Below are 22,327 nucleotides of genomic sequence, written 5' to 3' on the forward strand. Positions count from 1 at the left end.
TTCAGTTTGCCAAGAAGTATGCACACTGGACATCGGATGAGTGGAGGAAAGTTATGTTTTCCTATGAAAGCACATTTCAAGTGTTCCAGGTGCATTCTGCCAAGGTTCGTCACTCTGCCTCCTGAAGTCGATATGACTGCTTACATGGTGCCATCTGTTAAGCACCCACAATCAGTAATGGTATGGGGGTGTTTCTCATGTGAAATGGGAAGGGAAGGCCTCTGCTTTCTTCCTAAGAACTTGATGATGAATGGTGGCTGGTACATTCAAGTTCTGAAAGATCATTTGTTAAAGTTTTTTGCTATTCATGGGTGCGACTTTTTCATGCACGATTCAGCTCCATGTCACAAGTCAAGAAAGGTGACCAAATGGCTTCAGTATAATCAGATTGAGGTCCTTGACTGGCCCGGCAACGGTCCGTATCTAAATCCTATAAAAAACTGCTGGGCAACGATGAAGAAAATCATTGCAGAGAAGAAGACACCCAATCTGGACAACCTCAAGACTGAACTGACAAATGTTTGGTGCAAAGAAATATCCTTAAATTACTTTAGAGATCTAAGTGATTCCATGCCAAAATGCATCCAACTGGTCCTTATCCCTTTCAGGTCTCCTGGCCACTATAGTGGCTTTCTCGGTAGGGGTCTCCTAGCCACTCCCGTGGCAGCATATTTAAGCCTGAATGAAAACTGTTGCTTGAGGCTGGTGAATGAAATAAGGATACAAGCTGCTCCCCAGACCCCTCCGCTTCTACTGGGCTTGTGCAGATCACAGTAATTTAATTTACACAGACTGGGAAGAGCTAATCATTATGGGGGGTCGGGTTGCACATATTGGTTTTATTATACTGTTGATCTGGCAATATTTTTTACTACTTTGGTATCAGACGTCATTTAGCAAAAGAAAATTGTTTGCAATGTATTTTTACTGCTCTGAAGGATACATAGCTCTCACCTCCCTCCTACCTTTCATATCCCTCTTCCTTCACCCCCCTACCTCCCACCGATGCCCCTCCCTTCTACCTCCCACCCTTCCACCCTCCACTCTTCCTCCAATCCCCCACCCCTTACTTCCTCCACCCTCCTGCCTCCCACCGATCCCCCATCCCTCTACCTCCCACCCTCCACCCTCCTTCCAATCCCCCACCCTCCTTCCAATCCCCCACCCCCTGGCTCCTGCCTATGCACATAGCTGAGGCGTCACAGGCAAGCAAGAGATTTCCGCATTGTATGTCACAATATTTATTCATTTCCTGGGTGTTAAAGTTTCTGATTGAGGGAAAATAAATACAGATTTATGATTTTAAGTTTCTAAGGTTCTTTCTATAGCCTTTTATACACATACCATGCATTTATTTGTTACCAGGCGGACAAACACGTGCAGTGAGTGTTGCCTTTTTCATTGACAAATGATTGTGTCTCCTTACTTTTTTCTGATTTATATTTTGTGAGTTTCTCACATTTCCTGGTTATACACTGCCAATTTTCAGAAATAATATTTGATCACTGTCTCTGTTGCTGCCTGTAAGTACACAGGATGATATAGTTAGCAACAATAAAATAAACATATGTACATACAAAAGGCAAGCTCGTAGGCTTACCCCCATGTCCTCACCCCCACAGCCATGGACAGTACTAAGCAAAATAAGAGCAAAATAAAACAAATTAGTCAGTAGTAACTAATAAGTAAGTGATAATTTTATAAGAATCTTGTAGCTGTTTAGTTTGTTAGTTGTAAAGAAAAAATCTCATGAATCATTCACAAATCATGTGAGATTATAATGTACATATATTACTGCACTGTTTTTTATGGAAAAACATGGAAACAAACAATGCAATTATGTCACCTATGCACCAAGAAAATACAGCCCACTGAGATGGCAATACTCACCATGCAACCACACACCATTTGCTACGCAACTTCCCATCATTTTTGCAGCACTTGTATGGTGAGTAGAGCTCTAATGTTTTGTAGGCAGATGTGTATTACTTCCTTGTGCATGAATATGATATTTTTTTCTTTATTTGCAAACCTTGCCTTTAAAAAAAAAAAAGATGCGTCTGTCAAACGTGACCTTGGGACCTATTTGAGTCCTGAAAGGGTTAAAAACAAGGGCAACATGATTTCATATTAATGAATGGCATTCATGAACAAACATTGTGATATACTGCATTTTCTGTGTTTTTGTAATACCTTGTGGGAGGAGGTCCTAAATCAATTTGTGGTAGCTGTATATTGCATGTATGTACAGTGCACCCTCACACAATGCAAACTCACAGATTGCGAATCACCTACAATGCGAGGTCAACCCAGAAAATTCTTATAATTATCGAATGCAAAATCTGCTAATCAAACTTCCCAACATGCGAATTGGCTGTATGATTCCAAGGCAAAAATGGATTTCGCGCCATTACTACAAGTATTGGTCTGGACAGTGCGAGTCAGTCACATGAAGGCAGGTGACTGGCAATGAGCCAGATTCAAAATGGCAGGCAGCTGGCAAGCTATCTGCATGCCATCTACCGACTTTCCTGGGTAAACAGTCACTTCTCTTCCATACTGCTGCGAGAACATGTATTGTACCTCGCATCCCGTGGTCCACTTTTGCATTGTAGAAGTACCCACCTATTCATCATGGCCCCACCAAAGTATTCTAAAAGCGTGAGGATCAATTTAGAGTTGAATAGGAAGGTTCTTAAAATGAAGCAAGAAGGGAAAGGAAACTTGGCAATTGGGAAAGAGATAGACTTGGGTGAATCAACTATTAGAAGGTGTTTGGTCAGTTGCAACGGATGGCCAGCAGTGACAGTGAGAGTGACAACAGGGCGCCTTGCCCCTCGGGGGAAGAGTAGATGCCCCGGGCTTCGTATGCCCACTTCCCTCCCATTTTTACAAGCCCAGAAGTCACTTAAGTAAAGGTACATGGTGTTTTATGTGTTGTTTTATTTGTTGGTACACCTAGAAGTACTATTAGACAAAGTATTAGCAAGGTAGATTAGGTTGAAAGGGGACCCAAAGACCAAACCCTGGGTGGGCTGTTCACCACATACAGTACCATTTTTCCCATAAGTTCTTTGGTTCACATAATGCAAAATCATAGAATGCGAGGGTTTCTGCCACCCATAAACTCGCATAGTGTGAGGGTGCACTGTATATATATATATATATATATATATACTGTGTATGTATATATATATATATATATATATATATATATATATATATATATACTGTGTATGTATATATATATATATATATATATATATATATATATATATACTGTGTCTTTATATATATATATATATATATATATATATACTGTTTTTTTTTATATATATATATATATATATATATATATATATATATATATATATATATATATATATATATATATATATATATATATATATATATATATATATATATATATATATATATATATATATATATATATATATATATATATATATATATGAGGCGTCTAGCGGCAGAGTGACATGCGCCAAAATGGCCGATGGTGAGTTCTTCCCGCCAATATGTAGGTGGAGCCCTCTAGATCCTCCCTGTATAAAGTTACATACAAACAGAACCCTTATGGCTGGCTGGCAGATGGGCAAGCGTCACGTGTTTTAGGCCTTGAAAACCCATAGAGGAAGTCTGCTCCCACATGGCAGAAGGATGTACGGGCCACGAGTGGCTAACCGCCACGTCTCAGTACTAGCTCCCAGCCTCAGCCAGTCCCCCACCAGTGTTCCCCTAAACCTCGCACGTGGTTGATGGGCTGCACTGTCCTATGCCCATTTTGAATGCTTTGAGTGCTTTTAATTAAGAATTTACAATATAAAAATTAAGCAACGTTGGGTCTGGTTAGTACTTGAATGGGTGACCGCCTGGGAACACCAGATGCTGTTGGCATCCCTACGTGTCAAGTGGGGTTGGTGGAGGATTAGTGCCCCTCCCTGTAAAACAATTAACTCTAAGCCATTGGCCACCCCGTCTGGGATACATGGCGTCTGGCAATGAATGAATGAATGAAATCAAAAATCAAGAAATTGCATTATTAACGTAAAACTTTCACAATTTATTAATTTTTGTTTATTTTTATTTGGATCACATAATTATAGCCCATGTTAATATTTTGTGTATGACCCCCAGTGGGAGGTGTGCGTTTATGTGTTTGTTTTTGTCTTTTTTTTTTGTTATTTTTTAAAATAATGGATTCATTACAGTGGTGAAATGCTTAGGTATGGGGGTGAGATTGTTGTGGAGTGGATATGGAAGTTGTGTAGATTGGCTTGGGAAGAGGGAAGGGTTCCAGAGGACTGGAAATCAGGTATAATTATTCCTTTATACAAAGGAAAAAGAGAGAGAGAAGTATGTGGTAACCAAAGGGGTATTTGCCTACTTAGTGTGACTGGTAAAATATATGGTAGAATACTCATTGATAGGGTTAGGCATATGACTGAGGAGCTAGTTGGAGAAGAACAAGGGGGATTTAGGAAGGGAAAAGGGTGTGTAGATCAGATATTTGTTCTAAGATGTTCAGTGGAGAAGTATCTAGAGAAGGGAAGGAAAGTGTATGCTGCCTTCATGGACTTGGAGAAAACATATGACAGAATAGATAGGCAAGGTATGTGGAAGGTATTAAGAATATATGGAGTGGAGGGGAAATTGTTGAGTGCTGTGAAGAGTATGTACGAGGGAGCTAGGGTTACTGTGCGAGTTGATAGTGAGCTGAGTGAGTTCTTTGATCTCAATGTGGGACTGAAACAGGGTTGTGTGATGTCTCCATGGCTGTTTAATATATACATGGATGGGGTTGTAAAGGAGGTGCAGGGTAGGGCAGTGGATGTGGGAGTGGCTCTAATGAATGAGGGTGAGATTTGGAAGCTTCCGGTGTTGCTGTTTGCTGATGATACAGCACTGTTGAGTGAAGATGAATGGGAGTTACAAGGTTTGGTGAATGAATTTGGGACAGTGTGTAGGAGGAGGAATCTGAAAGTTAATGTAAACAAAAGTAAAGTTATGGTGTTTGAGAGGAATGAAGTCACAGAGTGTGCAGTGAGGTTGGATGGTGAGGATATGGAGAATGTGAGTGCATTCAAGTACTTGGGTAGTGTGATGAGTAAGGATGGAACTTTGGGGGATGAAGTGCGTGAAAGGGTACAGCAGGGAAGGAAGGTCGTTGGTATACTGAAAGCAGTGATGAGAAATAGGGAGGTGAGTATGGAAGCTAAGAAGTCACTGCATGATAGTATTGTGATCCCTACCCTGACATATGGAAACGAGGCATGGACCTTGCAAGAGGGGAACAAGTCAAGAGTGAGAGCAGTGGAAATGAGTTACTTGAGAGGAGCATGTGGAGTGACGTTGAGGGACAGGTTGACGAATGAAGAAGTGAAGGAACGCTGTGGGTTGGATGTGGATGTGGTTGAGAAGATTAGGAGAAATACACTGAGGTGGTTTGGACATGTGGAGAGAATGGAGAATGAAAGACTGACTAAGAGGGTGTATGTAGGTGAGGTGGAGGGAGGGAGAGGGAGAGGTAGACTGAGGATGAGGTGGAGGGATGGAGTTGAGAGGTATATGAGGGAGGGGGGGGTGAGTTGGGGGGAGGGTAGTCAAATGGTGGGTGACAGAGTGACTTGGAGGCGTTTTGTCTGCGGCCACCCTTTTGCGGGATTAAGGCTTCGGGCTATAGATAGATAGTTAGATTCATTAAATGGGATTTTTTGAGAACATTACATTGATATAAAACAACATTAGTTTTTTCTTTATACATTTTATGTACACATTCTTAAAATTTAATCTTCAATTACTCGAAAGAAACCCCCTGGTGCATACGTCACTCATCCGCTAGACGTCTCATATATATATATATATGGAGCCTCTGTGGTACAGTGGTAGCGTGTGCGTTTCGTACATGGGTGAACCAGGGTTCGCGCCCCGCCAGGGTAATAAACTTTGGGAATGTTCACCTGGCCACGTACTGCATTGGCGGACAGAAGGGGTGCTGTGGTTGAACAAGTGTCGCTTACTATAAAGTATGCTTGCATCCAGTCGGCTTGCGCGGGCCGATTACACTTGGTTCACAGACTACACACACATCCAAAGCCACTCCAGCAGTACAGTTACACTTACAAGCACTTCTTACCCTACATACAAACTCTACCAGACAGCCTAAGCCACTTGGTAGAGATACATTGGCTGTACAGTGAGTCCTTGAAATACGAAAACTCGAAGTACGAATTTCCGATGGTACGAAAGCGATAAATGTAGGATAAATTCCACATTACGAAAGTATCTGCCTTGATGGTTCGAAAAACGATATGAGAGGAAATACGAAAAATTCAAAATGGGTGCCCTGGACAGCGCCGCGCTCGCTTGCAACAAGAAAACGAACTATCCCCTCTCTAGCAAACACATTTTCGCGCGCTTCCCAGTTGAGTCACGTCCATCCTCTCCTCTCAGCTTTGCTGTACATAACGCTGTTTTTCGCAGTTCTTCACTTTTTCGTATTTTCACCATGCCTCCCAAGCGCCCCACATCATCTCCAGCATCCGGGGAACCAACTGCAAAGAAGAAACAGCATCGTACTCTCACTCTTGAAAGGAAATTGGAAATAATAAGACGCCACGAGGAGGGGCAGGGAGTTTCGGACATAGGGCGAGCTTGAGGCTTGCACCATCAACCATTAGGACTGTGACAAAGAAAAAGGAAATGTACAAGAAGATGGCCACCTCCTTCTCTTCATCTTCAGCCGCCTGCCAAGCCATGAGGACTCGCAGCTGTCGCATGGACTTGTTAAGCACCATATCAATGACACGAATCTCCAGCCGCAGCACAGGTCCATATTTAACTGTACAGTGTACTAATACGACAGTAATTAGTTGTATGTTTTATTTTTTTATGTCTGTACATTTGTATAGTATTGTATACATGTATTGCATACTTCTAACTAGTAGGGTTAAAGTTTTAGTGGGGGGGTCCAATGGGGTCCTGGAACGCATCCCCCCCATTATATGTATATTTCACTGGGGAAAATCGTTCCGATATACGAAAATGCGGATTACGAAATTTTTTTTAGTCCCTATCCCTTTTGTATTTTGAGGACTCACTGTATTGTCCCGACTTTGGTCGGGATAGGTCGGTCCTGCAGTGGATACTCAAACGGCTGATGATGATATATATATACAGTAATCCCGCATATTTCGCGGTAGTTACGTTCTTGTAACCCCCGCGAAAAGTCAATTTTGCGAATACTCTATTAACAATTGAATCTTACACTTTTGTCCACCATGCTGCCCATCACACAGTCCATGTCCATACTGATTGCGAGACAATTCGCCGTCAGACAATTCCCCGTCAAAACATGGACGATTCCCCTTCAGAACAATTCGCACCCTGGACAATTCCCCGCCATTCTATAAATATACTAATCAATACTTTTATCAATATACTTATTATTAATTAATCAATACTTTAATAACTATATTTCAGGGGGATCCAGCAAAGTCTATGTTCAGTAGCGTAGGTTCTGGATATTATTTATTAGTTGCACCTTTAGTCAGTAATTAACTTGTTTCTTCCTCACTGTAGTCACCTTTGAATTATATTCTAGCGGCACCCATAGCTATCTTCATTAATGAAGGCGAATTGTTTTGTGTTTGTTGTGACTGCGAATTGTCCCGAAACTTCCATACTCATCCCGAAATACCTTCTTACAAGATTGAAATCACATACTCCATTATGAAGGAAAAACGTAAACACCGTACTGTAATACACAATTATCTACACATTTATTCACAAAACAGTACAAAATAAAAAGATGCATTAACTGGTGATAGCAAACACTCGCACGGTCGCTTCTTAGCTTGTCCAGTAACACAATTTTCTCTGCTAAGGTCATAACTTTTCTTGATCATTTTGTCACTTTGGAGTTCTTACTAACTGTATTATTAGCCTTTGGTGAGGCTGGCTTACGTCCTGGGGCCATGTGGAAAGCAAGTGGGAGGCAAGAGGCTCATATCATAGTGCAGTTACAAGCACACCAGACACGTAAGGCAGTCAGGCGTGGACTGAGGAATGCGGGGCACAGAGCAGTGCTGCCATATCCAAACAACGAAATTATGCTAGGGCAATGAAAAAAATTATGCTAGATTGAGCAAATTTGTTCCAAGTAAAAGATGAATTATGCTAACTTGAAGCTAAATGATAAAATTCTATACATATTCGTGCAACATATTAATTATGTATTGTTTACTATGAAAATATTAAAATGAACCTACATACAGTAAGAGGATAATTATTGGTTTTCTGCCCATACTGCTTTTTCCCACGAAACTTACGTTTTTCTGATGGATTTTGATGTGATTCATTCGATTTTGAGCATCATTTCCGTTGGAAATAACCAGATTTTGAGATATGACCCCCCCATCCCCCTGCAATAATGGGGGACTTTGGGGGAATCGCGGGTTATAGGGAGGGGGGGAAACACAGAAAATGGTCATTTCCGACTGAAATGAAGCTGAAAATCGAATGAATCATACCAAAATCCATCGGAAAAATGTAGGTTTGATGGGTAAAGTACAAAGCTCAAACTTATCCTAACCTAACCTAACCTAAAACCTAACCTAATCCAACCTAACCTAACCTAACCTAACCTAATCCAACCCAACCAAGCCCAAACTGAAAGTAACCAACTATTCAAACTTCTTACCTTATTTGTCTCTCTCTCTCTCTCTCTCTCTCTCTCTCTCTCTCTCTCTCTGATTTGTAACTTTTATAAAATTACTCCAAAAATATTCCATTCCATTCTAAATTATGCTAGAATGATTCTAAAACTTCTAATATGCTAAAAAATATTCCAGACTCGAAAATTTGATGAAAATTATGCTAAAAGAATAAAATTATGCTAGATATGGTAACACTGGCAGAGGGGCCGCGGGAAAGGGACAGAGGGTGGCGTGAGTTTACCGCGCTACAATTGGAAGCTGCGGGAATTTCAAATTTTTTGTTTTCTGTATATTCAAGGATATTTTTGTTGAACTTATTAATGCTAAGAAAATCCGCGAGAGGGCAAAACCGTAGACAAAAAATCCGCAAAAGATGCGGGATTACTGTATATATATATATATATATATATATAAAATATACAGATTGTCCCCAGCTTACGAAAATAATTGTTTCTTAAAGGTCTTTTGTAAGTCTTTTTTTTTCGTAAGTTCATATCTCTCTCTCTCTCTCTCTCTCCAAGTCAACCCTAATGCAACAGTTACTAAGGACACAAAGTTCTTTCCCTCTGCCCCATCTCCTGTATACTCCATACCTACTTCTGTGCTATCCTCTCTCTCTCTCTCTCTCTCTCTCTCTCTCTCTCTCTCTCTCTCTCTCTCAACACTTCTCATCTTGTCATTAGACCCCACAGTTTTCTCCAGAAACTTATAATCCTTATACAGAAGCCTGCCTAATACTGTTCCTAGTCCTAATTTGTTTGTAGGTAATTGATCATGATGCATATGATTGAATCCTGTATTAACATTAAGGCCTTTGTTGTTGGCAGGTGGTGGCAGCAGTGTGGGTAAGGTTATCGGTGGGGTACAGGTCCTGCCCTCGGGTGCCATTGGTCCAGATGGCCGAGCGGCCATTATCCGGGACCCCCACCTCCCATCCTCCACTCCTACTTCCCCCACTGACCCTCCTGTCCAGCCCCTGCGACCCGAGGGAGGTGTTGTTCCAGGTGGGATGGGACAGGCTGGGGTATCACATCCCTATGCCAAGGTGAAAAAGAACCATCCCTATGCTCACGTTAAGCTGCCAAAGAGTGAGTTGTTAGTGGCTAAACTGTTCTCATTTGTGTTATTTGCATGTAGCTTAGCCCTTTGAGCTTCCGATGACTATTTCGATAGTCATTTCAAATCCAACTTCAGAGATTCCGATGATGCTTTTAATCGTCATTTTAAGAAACTTTTGTAAAATATTCACCATAAATCGCATTTACGCATCATAACAAAAAGACTTGAGCACGATGGCACGGAATGTTTGCTCTATGTGTGGCGGTACTGCACAGATGGTCTGACTCTTGGCTTTGTTTCTTTATAACTTTATTCTTGGTGAATATTTTTCTACAGGAAGGTATAAAATTTTTGGTTTTTGCCTAATTTCAATTCATCACTTTGACTTTTTATTTTCTTTGTTTTCCCTTTATGAACATACTGCGATAAAGTACAAGTATTCAGCTTCAAAATAACACCACAACCAGCATCCTGTCATAAAAAAGTGTATTTACACTGACTGATCAAAGAAAAACATCGCGAAGCGAATATGTGGCCGAGACTAAAATAAAATTGTGCATCTCTTTCCTTTTGCTTTACTGCACATTGAAATGCAAAAATTACCATAATTTATATATCATTGTAAAGGTAATTTATTGTATTTTTGCATAGTTTAAACCAAATTTACATATCTTTACTCATTATTTTTTGCCAAATATTTTTGTACGGCTGGGTATAAAATTTTTGCTTTTCGCCTAACTTCAGCTCATCATTTTGACATTTTATTTTCTTTGTTCTCCTTTCTTGAACATACTATTATAATTATTCAGGTTTAAAATGACACCAAAACCAACATTCTATCATGATAAGTGTATTTACACAGAGTGATCAAAGTAAAATACCGGGCCGCGAAGATGCAGGTCAGCATGAGTGGCTGACCCTCGCACAGACATAATCTGCCTGGGCCAGAAACCTGATAGGGTTAGCATTGATGTGAATTACTGCCCAGAGTAATCGTTTCGTTTCATTTATAAAGGCTCCAACATGCCTGCATTCGTTGGGTTTGGTTACCTAATGGTGGCTGTCCATGCTGCTCGATCTCGGGCAACCTCCCTATTCAGTCCCTTATCCCTGAGGTCACACTGTTACCTCGTCCCAGGTCTTTTTTGGTTTGCCTCTCACGACCCTACCCCGCACTGTTCACCTCTCTCTCTCTCTCTCTCTCTCTCTCTCTCTCTCTCTCTCTCTCTCCGCACCCAGTTGTCATCCCCCATCCTCCACACATGCCCAAACCATCTCAATCTACTCCTCGTCATCACATACACTCCAGTCCCATCCTTCCTCTCATGTCTTCCATCATAAACCCAGCCCCCCTAAGGCTTCACATTCAAGGACGCATTGCACATCCAACCTAATCATTGACATTTTTGTACATTTGAGCCTATGAATATCCTCTTCTTTTACTGCCCAGATCTCACTACCATACAGCATTATATTCCTCACACATGCCACACACAAAGATCCCATAGCATAGAGCAAGAGCCCTTTCAGTGCCAGAAGAGGCAACAGCTCCCTGAATTTTCTTCGAGACCTCGTCGCTCTAGCCAACAAGCCACCTCCAGCCCCACCTCCAGCACACAACATGTCTCCAAAGTAACAAAACTCTTCCATACACTCAAGAGACTCACCACCAAGATCAACCTTTTCATGTCTGACATTCTCCTCATGCTCTCCCAGACACATTGCACACATGAAATCACCATTATCTTGCAGTCTACTTCTAATACCACCACATCTCTTATGCACCTATGTGTCACAAACATTGCATAAGCTGGAATTACTTCCCACTCCTTTGTGGCAAACAGCACATGGTCACTCTCCCTCTTTTTCAACAGTACTGCCACCAACCCTAGATAGCATCACCTTTGTTCATCTGCATTTACTGTGAAGCCTCTGTGCTCTGTACCATCTGTCCATTTTATTAACCCACCCTGTCCCGACTGATTTTCCACCACTACCCCCCCCCCCTCCCCCCGATCCTGACCAATTTTTGGATTATTTTTTTGGCTCAAACCTCCACTTTGGTGAGAAACATCAAAAATTCATAGAGAAATTGCTCACGTTGAGGTTTAAAATACTGGATACAGGTAGCAGTACCCCATTGCCTTACTGTGTTTTCTATCAGACTGACTCCAAAGAAAACAAGTTCTGTGGGAGGGTAACTATTCCACACCACTCATAAATGGTATTTATTTATTTGTTTGGTACGAATTTATATGTAATACGAGAGTATATTGGCTTTCACAAAATAATATAGGCAATATAAGGATTGTTTCACTCACCAAACACATCAACGTACCTGACCTTTTTTGGCGACATTAGCTGATCATCATTTCTGACTGTTTCTTCCTCTAATGCTATGTAAACTTTGTCCTCCACATTGTCATCGATTGGGGAATTACTCTGGCCTTGAATTTCGTACCGTGGCACGACATGTCTTTACTGGCCAGGTCACTCTTAACAGGTGAATTGCCCAGACAATGGAATGCGGGGGAGGGGAGGCGGGGAGGTCATCGGGGTAAGGCATTTTCCCTGCCTGGCATCTTGTAGAGGAAGTAGTCCTGTGTATATGTACCAAAAATCACATGTGAAACTCGAGAATTGTGCAAATTAGGGACCTTGCAATTGCTGCGCTTTTATATACGTCAGTGGGAGTCACAGTGACAAAACGTGTGGACGTATACATATGTCAGCGGGAGTCGGCGGGTTAAAACTTGGAAGGCAAAGGTGTAGACAGGTCTCTTATTTATGGTAAGATTGCCTTTCTTCTTTGGTAAGGCAGTGATCAGTGAGATAGAAAGGTCAGACTAATGTTGTTTTCATGTTGTGTCTCAGTAATGAAGTTACCAGTTGGGTTGTACCTTCCCCACTGTGGCCTCAGGTTTAACTCCATCAGTCTGATGACATTATTTCATTTTTGCTGTTTCTAGGCTATGTAATTCATTTAAGGGAAAGCATCATGCAGTTAAGGGGTTGGTAAAGACTATACAGTAAGTCACCCCTCAGATTTAGAAAGACTCACTTACATTTAATAAAACTGTAAGAAGCAGAAGTTATTGTTGCTGCTTAGTCCCGGCCTGTCTTGTCTGGCAAACCTGTTGACCACAGGAATGCAACTGCTTCTTTAGAGCCATTCTGTTAGTACAGTATAGTACATACAGTGTACGAATCTGGCACCAAGAGTGAGACCAGGGTCCTTCCCATGGCAAGGTGCAGGGAAATATGAGGAGGTTTAGCTCTTGGCTGGGACTCTGTAGCTGTTTCACCCTGGACGAGAACACCACCATATTTCATAAAACTCACATCCAGACAATAGGATTTTGTTTTAATTTCACAGCATATTATTAATACCAATTCTACAATGCAACGGGCTGGCAAGGGGCACCTTTGTGAGGTGGCTTTGACACAGTTAGGTGGCTCTGCTGCCTGGTTATGAAAATGCCCCTTATTTTCCTTTCCATCGTTTGAAAGGGGGATGGTGGATTACAGGAGCAGGGCAACTTCAGCCTGCAGTCTACTGGATTCACATTGAGATGCACTGTGGCTTACAACTATTATAATGCAGATGGGTAGTGGAGAGGGGTGCTTTCATGCGGTAGCACCAATCTAACTGGGCAGTTGTGCTATCCAGTCATACAGAAGTCCCTCACCTCCACCCGTGTCCCCCCAAAGGAGGATAGTGAATTGCAGGAAAAGAATAATCTCAGCTTACAGCCAACCAGCTTCATTTCCAGATAAACCTGTAGTAACAGCAACAATGCAGATGAAGTTGTAGGAAAAGCATGTGATATAAACAGACTCTAAAATAACATTTGCTCAGAGTTTTAAAAAGTAAGATCTTGCATCAGGGATGTTCTACGTACGATAATTATCGTATTTGTACTATAATTTGGGTGCTTGTACGATGTACGATATCACATTCAAAATATACGATAATTTTTGTCTATTTCAGCTTCCCTAGATTTTTATATATATATATATATATATATATATATATATATACTGCAGGTTAACAACACTATTTCCGCCACACGGTTCATTGTGCCCACACCCCAGTAACCCACGCTTCTCCTGAGTCACTCACGAAATTCCTTTCCCCTCCCAGTCCCATGGGAGGTCAGGGCCAAGCCCGGCCGACCCCATAAATGTCAAGGACTTAGAAGTTCAAACTTTACTTGGTGCTTGGTAGTGGTCTGGTTCAATGCCCTGGCCAAGCTGTAGTGCTGCTGTACCCACTACCCACTCTGCAACTTTGTATAGGACTTAAGTAAAGTCGTAAGTACAGTTGATATGCTGGTATACATAAAGCTTTGTAGGATATTCTTAATTTCTTACCGGGAAACGTGAGTGTAAGAAAGGCAAAAGTAATGTAACGTCTTAATTACTAGTTTGTATTCACCTAATTGTGATTCTCCTGGATTGACTCAGTCAAGCTCATGATGCCCCGTCTACATTTACCATTTCATCATACTTTCTTTACACACCATCTCGTCTGGTAACTTGTTTTAATTGAAAATTTACATGTACGATAATTTTAGGGTAATATATGATAATTTTCATGCTACGGTACGATATATTGGGTCTCTGGGCAGAACATCCCTGTCTTGCATGTTCACTCCAGGTTGGGATGCACACCATCCACTCACTTGATGTAGTGCTGCTCTTGGGTGGCTGCCCTTTCCTCTCTTCCTTCTGTCCTTCCATCCCTTCTTTCCTTCTTTCTTTCCTCGCTCTTCTGTCTATGGGCTACTCTACACTGAGTGACAAGCCAACTGGTTTCCTGTGCACCAGAAAACCATTTACTATGCTGGGGGGCAACCACATAACCAAATTATGGCACTTCGTGGTCTAGTGGGTAATTAAGGCACTCCAGTCGGAGTGATCTGGTGGAGGGTTATATCCAAGGGGTGTTTGGGGTTTATTGCTTACATAATGCCACTCAGGGATGAGTGAGGCTGATCACTCTCATCTTAACCCATGGATTGCGAGCCACAGCTCAGGCTGGGTAGCGTCACGTTGTGAGTCACAGCTCAGGCTGTGCTTGCTGTGCATCACTGCTAACTACTCCACCACTACCCAAACTTATGCATGATACTACACAAAGACGGAGAGAGAGAGAGAGATTTTTTTCTTTTCACCAGATGATGCCCTGGATGTTTATCTTAAAGTTTATAGTAAAAATAATTTTTTTTTTTTTTTTTTTTTTTTTTTTTTTTTTTTTTTTTACTACTCCCCTACGTAAACTTACGCATGGCCCTACTCAGAAATGGAGAGATTTTTTTTGGTTTTTGTTTAACCAGATGATGCCCTGGATGTTTATCTTCAAGTTTATAAAAAAAAAAAATCTTTTTCTTCATTTTTTGCACACTATGGGGTGCGATAAAAAAAAGGTAATTGTGCAATCCACGGATTAAATGTCAGGACCAACTTGGCTAGGCCCGGGCTCCCATGCTTCTCATGGTGCAGCACAGGATTTGATGATTTATGTATGTATGTATGTATGTTTAAAAAGTAAGATATTGCATATTCACTCCGCCTTCATTAATTAAAGAATTCGTTGCAGAGGAACACCCTTATGCTAAGGTTGTCCGTGACGATTCTGAGGATCCAGAGACTGACACTGACAACTATGACGACCCTAAAGCCATTGCCAAAGACTCAAAGATGTGAGTTCATATACAAGGTTCTCACACTGTAATTGCACTGGTGTGTCATTGTTTAGGGCTGGAAGTTCATAAGGAGAATGATTTGTTCCTTTTTTTTTTTTTTCCCCAGTTTATGCTCAAGTAAATTTTATTAATTTTCCACTCAGTTTATGCACAAGTGAGCATTTTCCGTGTTCAGCATTTATCCATGTATGTATCTTAGATTCCCCCAGTTTATGCTCAAGTAAATTTTATTAATTTTCCACTCAGTTTATGCACAAGTGAGCATTTTCCGTGTTCAGCATTTATCCATGTATGTATCTTAGATATTTAGTACCTGAATAGTTTTTATGCGGGAATGGTGAAAGATGGCTCAAGAAGATCAGAAATTTTTTTTATAGAAAAGCAGTTACAGCATTATTTGAGTATGAATGATACCATTCCACAAGACAACTTTATGCAATAGGTCAAAGTTATCCCTCTTTTTCAGTAATGTATTTTAGCTAAGCAGTACTGACCAGAAACAGAAGGAAAAAAATGGATTTATTTTAGACCATCCGGTATCAGTAATTTTTTTCCCTCCACGTTACGTTAACCATTTCTTGCAAATTTGTGTTTGGTGAGAGTTTGGGGGCATACTGTTTATAATAGGTGGAATGTGTGGTAACCTTGCCCTGTGTACTTTTTCTGTAATTTAAAGTAGCTTGATGAAATAATACTTTCCCCCAGCAGCCCTGGATGGGAATCAGAGGGTGGGTATGAGCCGGCCCCACCTGTCCCAGAGAAACGCTTTGACATCGAGGAGGAAACTGCACTTGGGTCGGCCCCAGCAACGCAGGAGCCACCCTCTCCACGCCCCACAGCTCCCCCAGAGCAGCCCCCAGAGATACAGGCAGCTTTGGCCATCTCAGGAAGGACACCAGCCAATGAGGAAATGCCATATATGACCCCTCCACTACACCATGTAAGCACGCTACCATCTTGTGTGCGAGTGTTATTAATCCCTTCAGTCCAGTGACTGTTATTGCTACTGTCAGATGATTGTTTTCAGCTTAGGGAGAGAAATTAGGTTGAAAAGAGGTTATGGAGGCTGTATCTAAAACCTCCATTAAAAAAAAAAAAAAAAAAATCCTAAACTTTTTTTTTTTTTTTTTTTTTTTTTTGTGACCGACTCTGGGCATAGGCTTCACAGCCTGCTTTCAAGGCCCAGTAGTCCTCCTACGTACCGCACACCTCTACATGTCACCACTTCGGCGCTAACAACCACCTTCCATACTGAATACATGCTAGGGCTGTCTCATACAGGACTGGTGTATTGGTATTAGCAGGGGTATTTTTACGACATGTCGGCGGGTCTTCTGGTAGAACAGTAAAGTCTGATTTTATGAAATTCAAATCCTTAAACTGTTCCCTGCACCAGCGGGATTTAAACCCGGGTCCGTTAGGACTGCAGGCCAACTCTCTACCGATTGAGCCACCGCCTCGTGAAGTTAGTGCCTCTAAAATGAAAAATATTTTATTGAAGTGAAGTGGATAACTCTGTCATTTCAACGGTGCATTTTGAGTGTGCAACTATTTTAAGTGTGAGTGGTGTTAGCTTTTTTTTAATTAAAAACCTTGAAGCACAAAAATTCACGTAAATATACATGGTATACAGGGAACAGGGATCGTGTTGAAAGGAACCTGATTGAGTACATGCCCGTAGAGAGGTCAATGCTGGGATTGGATGCCGATACGAGGGCTGTTAGAGGACGATGTGGAGATCTGTCAGATCATATGATTGTGGTATGCAAGATGAAGCTGAGAGGAGTGAGGTGGACCAGGAGAGAGAAGAGCAGTCAGGGAGAAAGACTGAAAGTCAAGAAGCTGAGGATCAAAGTAATGGCAGATGAATACAGGACCAGAGTAGGGGAGGAGTTGGAATCAGTGAATTGGAATCAAATGGATCTGGACAGCCTTGTAGAATGCACATAGGAATTGCTTAGTTCGAAATGCTAAAGAGGTATGTTTCGTGGCAAGAGTAACAACAGAGAAGAAAGTTATGGCATGGTGGGATGAAGAGGTTAAGAGAGCAGTGGAGGAAAAGAGGAAGTGACTGGAGTAGTTATAGAACAAGGGTTCATTTGAAATAAAGAACTGAATACGTTGAGAGCAAGAAGCACGTAAAGAGACTAGTGAAGAGGAAAAAGAAGGAGGTAAATGATGATCTAGGAAGAAAAATAAATGCAAACTACTCAGAAAATGAGAAGTTATTCTGTAAAGAGGTGCAGAAATGTAGAAGTGACAGTGGAAAGAAATGTGAAAGTGTGAAGAATGTAAGTGGTAGATTATTAACCCATGGGAATGAAGTAAGGAGCAGATGAAAAGAATATATTGAAAGCTTGGTGAATGGGAATAGAGAGAGCAGAGTGGCTGTAAACATGATTGGTTTTTGGGGGTGTGCAGAGAAGGAATGCAGTACCAGGAAATGTGACACTCGCACAAGTGAAGAATGCCGTGATGCGGCTGAAAAATGGGAAAGCAGCTGGGGGTGATAAGGAGAATGCAGAGATGATTAAGTGTAATGTAGAGAGCGGAATGAAGTGCGTGTTGGAGATGTGTAAGAAAGCATGGATGAGTGAAACGTGCCAGCAAAGTGGAGAAAGGGTGTGATTGTACCTCTGTACAAAAATAAAAGTGAACAAAGTGTGTGCAAGAATTATCGTAACATAAGTTCATTTAGTGTTGTAGGGAAGGTATGTGGAAGAATTATTATAGAGAAAGTAAGAGAGATATCAGAAGTCCTTGTGAGTGATTAACACGGTGGCTTTAGGGGTGGCAGAGGATGTGTGGATCAGATATTTGCAATGAGACAGATAGTAGAGAAGCACTATAAGGTGTTTATGGCATTTATGGATCTGGGAAAAGCATATGACAAAGTTGACAGAGAAGGATTGTGGAAGGTTATGTGCATGTATGGTGTAGGTGGTAAGCTGCTAGGTGCCATCAAGAGTTTTTATGATGGTAGTGAGGCATGTATGGGCATGTGACAAGGTTGTGTGATGACATGGTTGTTCAATATATATATGGATGGGGTGATGAAACAAGTAAAAACATGAGTAATGGAGAGAGGGATGGTGTTGGTAATGAATGGTGATGGATGGAATATCTCAGATTTGTTGTATCCTGATGATGCAGTGCTTCTTGCAAATATCGGACAAGAGCTTGGTAGACTAATGCAGAGTTTGCTGATGTCTGTGAGCATCGTGCCTGGAGTGTAAACATAGAAAAGAGTAAAGTGATGGTAATCGAGAGAGAAGGTGAGTCCGAAAGTGATGTTACAGTGAATGGAGAGAGACTGATATTGGTGAGAGAGCTCAAGTACTTATGTACAGTGATACAAAAAAGATGAAAATGTGGAAAAGAAGTGGAAAGTAGAGTGTCACAAGGAAGGAAGGTAGCTGGTGCTATGAAGGCCTTGATAAGAAACAGAGGCTTGAGTGTTGCAGCTGCACGAGGCTTACGTGAAGGAGTGCAGCTTCAACGAATGGATGTGAGATTGTGGTGTAACATGAAAATGAAAGGTCAGGAGTGAGAGCAGTGGAGATGGGACTGCTGAGGAATGTACGTGGAGTACAGAGAGTGGATAGGATACAAAATAATGTGATTCGTGAAAGGTGCGGATTGGGGAAGTCTATGGACACCAGAATCGAAGAGTGTGTACCAAGGTAGTATGGCCTTGTGGAGAGAATGGATAAGAACAGGGTTGTGAAAAAGGTACATCTGAACAAATTTGAAGGAGGGAGGAGACAAGGTTGGTCAAGGAGAAGGTGTAAGGAAATGGTGGATGAGTGTGTGAGGAAGAGAGGTGTGGAAGTCCATGAGGCTAGGGGACTGACAAGAGATCGAGCTGGCTGGATGAATATTGTGAGAAGTGCATGATCTGGGATTTGGCACCTCTTTTTAACGTGACAGCATCCAGATTGACTCTATCAGATAAGTTTATGTGAAGCTGCAGATTGTGGTGAAAGTCTTTGGCATATCAGATAGAGCCAGGATTCCAGGGGCGTGAATGGTGAGTCAGTGGAAGCGTGGCCCATTGGAGTGGGCAGGCTTGGGATGCTGGACGTTGCTACTCCTCACCCTGCGTTAGGGTGGGAAAGGAGGTCTGGATGACAATGATGATGATGATGAACTTTTATCCTCCTGTGACTCGCTCTAGGCTGAATAAAATCTTTATTACAGTAATCACTCACTTATCCAGATGCTCTGTATCTGGACGTGAGGCATTAGCTCTATTAAGTCCGTATCTGGATTTAGTTGTTCATATCGGAATTTAAGAGCTCCAATAACGGCATCTGGCCGGCCTACAAAATAAAAAATATTAGTTGGGTTACCAGCCAGCCTCTCTGGCCACGCATGGGTAATAGATGGAACCCACAAGCTGATCAAAAATGGCTGTCTGGTTCCTTCCGAAACGGTCAAAACTCCCTAGCCACCCCTATTACTCGGAAAGTTCATCTAGCACGAGGGTAATACAGGCATGTAACCCACAAGCAGAGGAAAATGGCTGTCAGGCTCCCTACTGAGTGGTCAAAGTATTGTGGCAGCCCAGATCTTTCAGAAAGTTGCGCCAGCACTCGAGCGATACTGGCCAATAACCCACAAGATCAGCAAAATGTCTGTCTGGCTCCGTATTGAATGGTCAGAGTTACCCAACAGCCCAAATCACTGGAAAGCTAATGGCTGTGCACTAGTAATACAGACTGCAACCCACAGGATGAGCAAATATGACCATCCAGGTCCCTCACCGAGTGGTCAAAATCCCCGTGCTGCTCTCGCATCTCAGCCCCCTTGTCCCTCCTCCATCCCTTTCCAAGCTCAGTGCTGCCAGGCGTATCTCCCTCCCTGTCTCCCAACCCTCCCTCCCCTGCCCCTTCTTAGTGTGTTGCCGTCTCCCACCATTCCTGCTTCGCCACTAGTGAGTTGTTGAGTTTTTGGCAGATGTGGAGAGGTTGCATTAAAACAACCAGACAAAATTCAGAACAAAGCTGCTGGAATTATTAATATCCCTGCTATTATAAATAAATTACTGTACCTCCCCTACAAGTAAGAAGGAACGTTGCCTCCCTTGCGTTATTTTACAGGTATTTTTATGGCAAATGCTTAGACAAAGTTAGATCCATTGGTCCACCTGTCCCTCGTGCTACAGGGGCATCTGGCGGCTCTCCTGACTGGAACGTCACTCAGCCATATTGCAGAACTTCTGCCTATCAGAAATCTTTCATTCTCCGAACTGCATCTCTTTGGACCTCGCTTCCCCAGTGGTGTTTCTCTCCAAACTTCAACCTACAGCAGTTCAAATCCAACTGTTACAGATATTTTATAAATGGAGGACACCAATAATTTGGTGTATGGATTATTTGTTTTACTCATTTGTTTTTCCTTCCTCTGTTCTGTTATTTAAAAAAAAATAATAATAACCAAATATTATTGGTTGTATAAAAATTCCGAAAACACCATAAGAAAGCACGTGAAATTCTGCATTTTGACATATGCTTAGCTCTTGCAGTGTGGCCAAAATTTTGCATTAGGATGTTGGGTTATTTAAAGCTATTTTGTACTCATGAGCAAGTTTATACTCACCGCATTTCTGTACTTTTACTCATCAGTTCTGTGTGTTTATTTTAGCATATCTTATAGTGTAAACACCAGTGAAGATGAAGGTATAAATTTATACCAATATAACTAATTTCTGGGGGCAAATTTGGCCATGGAAACGTTTTTCTTTGTGTGTGCAGAAGCAGTCATTGTTTGTTCTCAGGTGTGTGTGTTTCCCCAAATTTCCGAAAAAAATTGATAACTTACAGTTCCCTTGAGGGGTAATGTTGTTTTTACAACTGCCATGTTCATTGATTTTTTTTTTGGTGGATTTTTTTTTTGTATGTGCATTGTTTTCTTAGTGTCTAGCATTATATTGAATATTCCCATGTGTGTTTTGATGTCTGTGTAGCTGAAAAACTAAAGAACAGTGCCACAGTTAGGAGGGATACTGTACATTGGTAAGGTATTTGTGGATTTTTTTTTCGTTATCCATTGCTTTCTTAGTGTCTAGCATTATATTGGATATTCCCATGTATGTTTTGATGTCTTAATGCAGCTGAAAGACTGGAGAACACTGCCACCAATAGAAGGGGTACTGTACATATAGGCTGGGTATAGGTACAATAGAGGATATTGCTCCGTATGCAGATTTCGTCTGTATCCAGATGTGCCTTTGGCTCTATTACGTCGGATAATTGAGGGATTACTGTACAATATATTGATTTGTTTGAGCTGAATATATGCAGACACATCACGTCAAGAATTAGGTAGCTTTTGATGTTTGTTTTCCTAGATTAGTTAATGTTTCTATTAATTTTAGTGGGAAAAGGGGTTGTGAAAATGATGATAATGGTGAGTTAAGTTTTTTCATGTCACTACTACTATATTGCCTTCTTGGATACTAATGCACTTTCTCTAATTTTAGCAGAGTTAAAGTTACAGGTATAGGTATGATGACATGACAGTTTGCTTATCATGCAACCATCATTAGTGTATGTTGTCATCTTGGACACTAAATTAGTCATTCTGATTTTTTCAAGCAGACAGAAGAGGTGAGTAGTTTAGAGTATGGGGATAGCATAATTTACTTTTAAATTCTGTTGCTGGTAGCGAGAGAGAGAAAAAACACAAATGAAGCTCATTTATGCCTAGGAGGTGGAGTTAGGAATCCAGGGGTGGAGTGGTGAATGAATGAGAATGTGGCCCATTCATTGAACATGCTCTTGATTAGTTCTTCCTCTGTCATATTTTTCTTTTTTCATACAT

General features: G+C 41.4%; 1 protein-coding gene across 1 annotated transcript in view; it reads left to right on the forward strand.

The window, feature by feature from the left end:
* LOC145403727 (uncharacterized) overlaps positions 1-22,327 on the forward strand; it is a 307,526-nt gene that overhangs the window by 111,326 nt on the left and 173,873 nt on the right. Inside the window, exons 4-7 of the mRNA XM_080275407.1 lie at positions 9,563-9,823; positions 15,397-15,499; positions 16,208-16,442; positions 22,102-22,113. Coding sequence (XP_080131533.1) covers positions 9,563-9,823; positions 15,397-15,499; positions 16,208-16,442; positions 22,102-22,113 — 611 coding nt within the window. The remainder of the gene's footprint in view (positions 1-9,562; positions 9,824-15,396; positions 15,500-16,207; positions 16,443-22,101; positions 22,114-22,327) is intronic.

The sequence above is a fragment of the Coenobita brevimanus genome, chromosome 61, assembly GCF_032717465.1.
Source record: "Coenobita brevimanus isolate Jiangsu-jjx chromosome 61, ASM3271746v2, whole genome shotgun sequence".
Lineage (NCBI taxonomy): Eukaryota > Metazoa > Arthropoda > Malacostraca > Decapoda > Coenobitidae > Coenobita > Coenobita brevimanus.